We start from the raw sequence: 6,431 nt of genomic DNA, 5'->3' as shown, positions 1-6,431 counted from the left end.
TTTATGAAAAACAATTTCTGAAAAACACAGAGGAAGAACAGGAGAGATGAATGGCAACGTTCGGGTCAAAGGATTGCAGCCAATTTTTGTTTCTTCTCTGGTTCTTTTTGAACATCCTATATTGTGCAAATAGTCTTTTGGCCCCTGCTACAAAACAAACAAACAATAAAGCATTTTGAAAGTGCACAGACATGAAATCTTCCTCAAGGAGCTGGAATAAGATCAGTGAAGGCCGAAGACCGTGGCACAAAAAAAAAAAAAAAAAAAGTTAAGGAGAAACTCTAGGATAAAGCTCTCATGGGGTGCTTCGTATCTATCAAGGGGAGGAAAGCAAAATATAGTTGGTGCCTAAAAGGATCTTTCAAAGAGTCACCTGATCTTTCAAAGAGTCCCAGGCCTGCCTTGGGTTTTTGTTTCCCGCAGGGCCTCAGCTCTGAGCATATTTGACCGACCCTCTGGAGAGGAGAGGGAGGAGCCTGCTGGCCTGGCCCAGTGGCAGCAGCGGCGCCTGGGCGCTGGCCGAGCCTCATAGGCCTGTGGACAGAGGCGGGGCCGCCGAGGTCCAGAACTGGAGGTTGGATGCACCTCTGGGAGATCCAGACCCTGCGTCCAGGAGCCCCAGCGTGAACCCAGCCACCAGCAGGTAACCAACGCGCTGCTCTCTGCTTCCCTGCCCCGCAGAGGCTTTGCTCTGTGGGCCCCGGGTCCCCCCTCCCGCCTCGTGCTCTCCACACTTTGCCCTCCAGCCTCGAGGTCTCCAGGGGGACTCCAGATAAACTGCTAGGGTCCAGGTGTCTCCAGCTAGACCTCGGTGCTCCCTTCCCATCTGCCACTCCTCCCCACCGCAGCCACTGGAGACTGGCATATGATTCTCTCCTTCCTCAAAATTCTGTGCTAATCCAGAAATCCGGTCCTTGGCACTAACACAGGGACCCAGGATCACCCAAGATCTGAGCATTGACTGAGGCCCCTTTAGTTTTGTTTTTTTTTTTTAAAGGTCTCTCTCTCTCTCTTAAAATTTTTATTTATTTATGAGACAAATAGGAGGAGAGAGAAAAAAACAGACATTACCCTGGTACACGTGTTGCCAGGGATTGAACTCAGGATCTCACCCTTGAGAGTCCAATGCTTTACCCACTGCACCACCTCTCAGTCCACAGAGGCTCCTTTAAGACCTTGATGTGTGCCCTCCATGAGCCCCCAGAACCTCTCTGATCCCCAGCCGTCTTCCTCAGCTCTTCCAAGTTAACTGCTGAGAAGGTGGCCTGCCAGCTGTGAAGGGTGTGTGAGCAGCCACCTTCCTTGGTGTCTGCGAGGGTACCAGGTCATGTAAAGAAAGCCCTAGAGTGGGAAAGATCTCGACTTAGCATGCAAGACTGGCCAGCCGTGGTCTGCAACCACTTCGCCCTCCTATTTAGCACTGCCACCTCCACCCGCCCCTTGAACTGATGACCCGCCTCCCCCCTGGGACCCTTCTCTTTTGGATTCTTGGTCTGTTGGACCCAAGACTCCTGTCCAGGCCTGAATAGGAAGAACTAGAGAGTGCCCCTCACAAGTCTGGGAGTTGAACACCACACAGCTCCCTCATACCCTCCCCCCCACTCCTCTTGGCCCCATCCCTCACTCTTCCTGCCCCCAGATGGCTTTCCTCACCCAGCATTGATTTCTTCTAGGCTGGGACCTCATTTTCCTTTGTGTTTCCCCTACCCAGGGTCAGAGGGTGGGGATGGGAGGTGGGGTGAGAGCTGGCTGGGCGGGTACAATTCCTTTTTGCTGCTGGGTGGGGGTGGGACTCAAGTTAAGACAAAAAGGCTGAGGGTTTCCCTGTTGCAGAGTCCTGGTCTCAGCTACTCTGGGAACTTCAGACACTGTTCACTTTGTACAGGTGTTTCAGTGAGGTCTATACTTTTCTATATACTATTCTTGGGTTAGTTCAACAACCTTTATAGAAAGGCTGGTGTCTCTCAGTAATTCAACAGCTGTGTACTGAGTAGCAGGACTGGCTCCAGGTGTTGAGGGGAGGCAGCAGCTAACTGGGCCATTACCCAGTTCCCTCCTGTGGGGTTCTGGACTGACTTCTACATGGAAGAATCACTAAGAGAACCAGTCATGTTTCAGGGAGAAGATGAGTATTTATTGGGAGAAAGTAAGGACAGAAAAGGAGAAGAAAGTACAGCTATGTAGGCAGTAGAGACTCCCAGGATAGCTAGGTATTAGATGGAGAAAGCACCCGCCCCCAGCATCCTGATCTTCCAAACTTTACTGTCCCTTCAGAGGTAGGGAGGGACCTTCAGGGGATGTGCTTCAGCCTTTGTCTCCAGGTGCTTTCATCTGCCTCCATCTGCATTTTTAAGAATATATATATTTATTTATTTATTTTACCTTTAAAAAATTTTTTTAAATATTTATTTTATTTATTGATTCCCTTTTGTTGCCCTTGTTGTTTTATTGTTGTAGTTATTATTGTTGTTGTCATTGTTGGATAGGACAGAGAGAAATGGAGCGAGGAGGGGAAGACAGAGAGGGGGAGAGAAAGACAGACACCTGCAGACCTGCTTCACCGCCTGTGAAGCGACTCCCCTGCAGGTGGGGAGCCGGGGCTCGAACCGGGATCCTTATGCCAGTCCTTGTGCTTTGCGCCACCTGCGCTTAACCCGCTGCGCTACAGCCCGACTCCCTTATTTTACCTTTTGTTGCCCTTGTTGTTGTAGTTATTATTGTTATTGATGTCGTCATTAGATAGGTCAGAGAGAAATGGAGAGAGGAGGGGAAGACAGAGAGGGGGAGAGAAAGACAGACACCTGCAGACCTGCTTCACCACCTGTAAAGAGACTCCCCTGCAGGTGGGGAACCAGGGACTCGAACTGGGATCCTTACGCCGGTCCTTGCACTTCGTCCCACCTGCGCTTAACCTGCTGCACTACCGCCCGACTCCCATTTTGTGATATACAGTCACATTGATGCTTCTGGGACCTGCCTCCAGTCCTTTTTCCCTGCTTCCTGCAAGGAGGGGAGGGCATTCTTTCTCCAAGCTGCCCTCCAACAAGGGACAGAGTAAGGAATGAAACAAGGAAACAAGCCTGCTCTCACAGATCAGACATTTTATTTGGGAGGGGCAGACAATAAGCAGAAAGACAGGTCAATACATTCTTCATCATGGCAGATGGGGGGAGTAAGCCAGTATAGGATGGGGAGGTGCTACAGAGTCCATGGCTGCCATTTCATTGTATAACTATTTTTTTTTAGATTTATGTATAATAAGAGAGTGCCAGGGTCTTATCACTCTGGTATATGCAGTGCCAGGGATTAAACTTGGCACCTCACACTTGAGAATTCAATGCTTGGGGTGGGGCAGGCAGTGGTGCACCCGGTTAAATTCACATAGTACCAAGTGCAAGGACCCGGGTTCAAGCCCCTGCTCCCCACCTGCAGGGGGTCTTCTTCATGATCTGTGAAGCGGGTCTGCAGGTGTCTTTTTCTCTCCCTCTTTATCTTCCCGTCCCCTCTCAATTTCTCTGTCCTATCTAATTAAAAAAAAAAAAAAGGGTGGAGTGGGAGGAATGGATGCTGGGAATGGTGGAATGTGGAGCCACAGTGATAACCCTGGTGACAATAAAATAAATAAATAAGTAGATAAATAAATAAATAAATAAATGTTTTATCTACTGTACCACCTCCTGAGCCACAGGGTTGCAGTTCCCTCAGGGAGGTGGGGGGGTGGGCTTCTCCAGGAAGGTGAGCTATGTGAACAAGACGCAGAAGAGGTGAGGGATGGACAGGCCATGACAGAGTAGCTTCTTGCCATTCCTGTTTATGAAGGACAGACCACTTTGCGGTAGACTCTTGGGGATGCTTGAACTGCTGGACCTTGAGGTGACCTCCTGGCCCCTTCACTTGTTCCCCCCAGCTCCTCTGTTCCTCCCCAGACTGGCCAGCATGCTGCACTTCCTGGTGCCCCGGCTGCTCTGCCTGGGCGGCCGGTCCGCCCGGTACTCCTCTGCAGCGGCCCTCCCGAAACCCATCCCTAAGCCCGACATCCGCTACAGCCAGCTCTTCATTAACAACGAGTGGCGCGATGCAGTCAGTAAGAAGACCTTCCCCACCGTCAACCCCAGCACGGGCGACGTCATCGGGCACGTGGCCGAAGGAGACCGGGCTGACGTGGACCTGGCAGTGAAAGCCGCCCGGGAGGCCTTCCGCCTGGGGTCTCCGTGGCGTCGGATGGACGCCTCCGAGCGGGGCCGGCTGCTGAACCGCCTGGCCGACCTGGTGGAGCGGGATCGCGTCTACTTGGCCTCACTGGAGACCTTAGACAACGGGAAGCCCTTCCAGGAGTCTTACGTCTTGGACCTGGATGAGGTCATCAAGGTGTACCGGTACTTTGCCGGCTGGGCTGACAAGTGGCACGGCAAGACCATCCCCATGGATGGCGAGCACTTCTGCTTCACCCGGCATGAGCCTGTGGGTGTCTGTGGCCAGATCATCCCGTGGAATTTCCCCTTGGTCATGCAGGGCTGGAAGCTGGCCCCCGCCCTTGCCACGGGCAACACGGTGGTCATGAAGGTGGCCGAACAGACACCCCTCTCTGCCCTGTACCTGGCCTCCCTCATCAAAGAGGCAGGCTTCCCGCCAGGGGTGGTGAACATCATCACTGGCTACGGCCCCACGGCAGGAGCAGCCATCGCCCAGCACATGGACATCGACAAAGTCGCCTTCACGGGCTCCACCGAGGTGGGCCACCTGATCCAGAAGGCGGCCGGCGACTCCAACCTCAAGAGGGTCACCCTGGAGCTGGGTGGGAAGAGCCCCAGCATTGTGTTGGCCGACGCGGATATGGACCACGCCGTGGAGCAGTGCCACGAAGCCCTCTTCTTCAACATGGGCCAGTGCTGCTGCGCCGGCTCCCGCACCTTCGTGGAAGAGTCCATCTATGATGAGTTTCTGGAGAGGACCGTGGAGAAAGCCAGGCAGAGGAAAGTGGGCAATCCCTTTGAGCTGGACACCCAACAGGGGCCCCAGGTAGACAAGGAGCAGTTTGAACGAATCCTGGGCTACATTCGGCTGGGTCAGAAAGAGGGTGCGATGCTTCTCTGTGGTGGGGAGCGTTTCGGGGAGCGGGGCTTCTTCATCAAGCCCACTGTCTTTGGGGGTGTGCAGGATGACATGAGGATTGCCAGAGAGGAGATCTTTGGGCCCGTGCAGCCCTTGTTCAAGTTCAAGAAAATAGAGGAGGTTATTGAGAGGGCCAACAACACCAGGTATGGCCTGGCTGCTGCCGTGTTTACCCGGGATCTGGATAAGGCCTTGTACTTCACACAGGCCCTCCAAGCTGGGACGGTGTGGGTGAACACCTACAACATCGTCACCTGTCACACACCATTTGGGGGCTTTAAGGAATCAGGCAATGGGAGGGAGTTGGGGGAGGATGGGCTCAAGGCCTACACAGAGGTAAAGACGGTCACCATCAAGGTTCCACAGAAGAACTCGTAAGAGTGGCCACCGAGGAGACCCAAGTCTGGGCCTAGGATTCCACAATCTTCTAGACCAGTGATTGTCAACATTTTTTCTAGACTTGGGTCCCACCCTCACCCCCAAACAAATAAAGAGATTCTTAGAAAGATCTTTAGAGGGGCCAGGCAGTGGTGCACCTGGTTAAGTGCACACATTAGAGTGCACAAGGACCCAGGTTCAAGCCTGTGGTCCCCACCTGCAGGGGGAAAGCTTCATGAGTGGTGAAGCAGGGCTGCAGGTCTCTCTCTGTCTCCCTCTCTATTTTCCCCTCCCCTTCTCAATTTCTTTCTGACTCTGTCCAATAATAAATAAAAATTTTTAAAAAGAGATTTTTTTTTTTAAAAAAGAAAGATTTTTTTTTTAAAGCAAATCGAACTATTGCAATCAGAGCTGTTCTAGTTAAAACAGTCCTACCCACCTGCACCCCAGCACCCCAGTTCCCTTGGAGGCCTCCAGTCATTTCCATGAAACTTTGGGAGACTCTGGAAAACAGTGAAACCACCTTTATGGATTAGATTCTTCCAGCTAGCCTAAAAACTTCCCCAGTACATTCACCTGATGGCTTCATGGTGGGATTCAATTCAGGCTTGGCAATGGAAAGCCCTAGGTTTTGCCTTTATTTTTTCCCTTTATTTGGGGGATTAATGTTTTACAGTTGACAGTAAATACAGTAGTTTGTACATGCAGAACATTTCTCAGTTTTCCACATAACAATGCAACCCCCACTAGGTCCTCTGTCATCCTTTTCCAGGACCTGTATTCTCCCTGCACCCACCCCAGAGTCTTTTACTTTGGTGCAGTGCACCAACTCCACTAGTTTTTGATGGATGATAAGTCTTGACCCTGTTCTTTAGTGACTTAACTTAAAAATCATGGATTTTTTTTTCTTTTCTCAGCATCAGTTGCTGGCTCTCTTATTT

At 51.6% G+C, this 6,431-nt stretch overlaps 1 protein-coding gene across 1 annotated transcript; it reads left to right on the top strand.

Annotated features, from left to right (window-relative positions):
- Positions 1 to 531: 531 nt before the first annotated feature.
- Positions 532 to 5,806, top strand: ALDH1B1 (aldehyde dehydrogenase 1 family member B1). Its single transcript, XM_007524117.3, has 2 exons — positions 532 to 643; positions 3,908 to 5,806. The coding sequence occupies exon 2, from the start codon at positions 3,937 to 3,939 to the stop codon at positions 5,488 to 5,490; it is 1,554 nt and encodes a 517-aa protein (XP_007524179.1). The 5' UTR covers positions 532 to 643; positions 3,908 to 3,936; the 3' UTR covers positions 5,491 to 5,806.
- The last annotated feature ends 625 nt before the right edge of the window (positions 5,807 to 6,431 follow it).

Source organism: Erinaceus europaeus, chromosome 10 (genome assembly GCF_950295315.1).
Source record: "Erinaceus europaeus chromosome 10, mEriEur2.1, whole genome shotgun sequence".
In the NCBI taxonomy this organism is placed as follows: Eukaryota; Metazoa; Chordata; class Mammalia; order Eulipotyphla; family Erinaceidae; genus Erinaceus; species Erinaceus europaeus.
The sequence above is the reverse complement of the archived record's forward strand: the minus strand, read 5'-3'. Positions and strand labels throughout refer to the sequence as shown.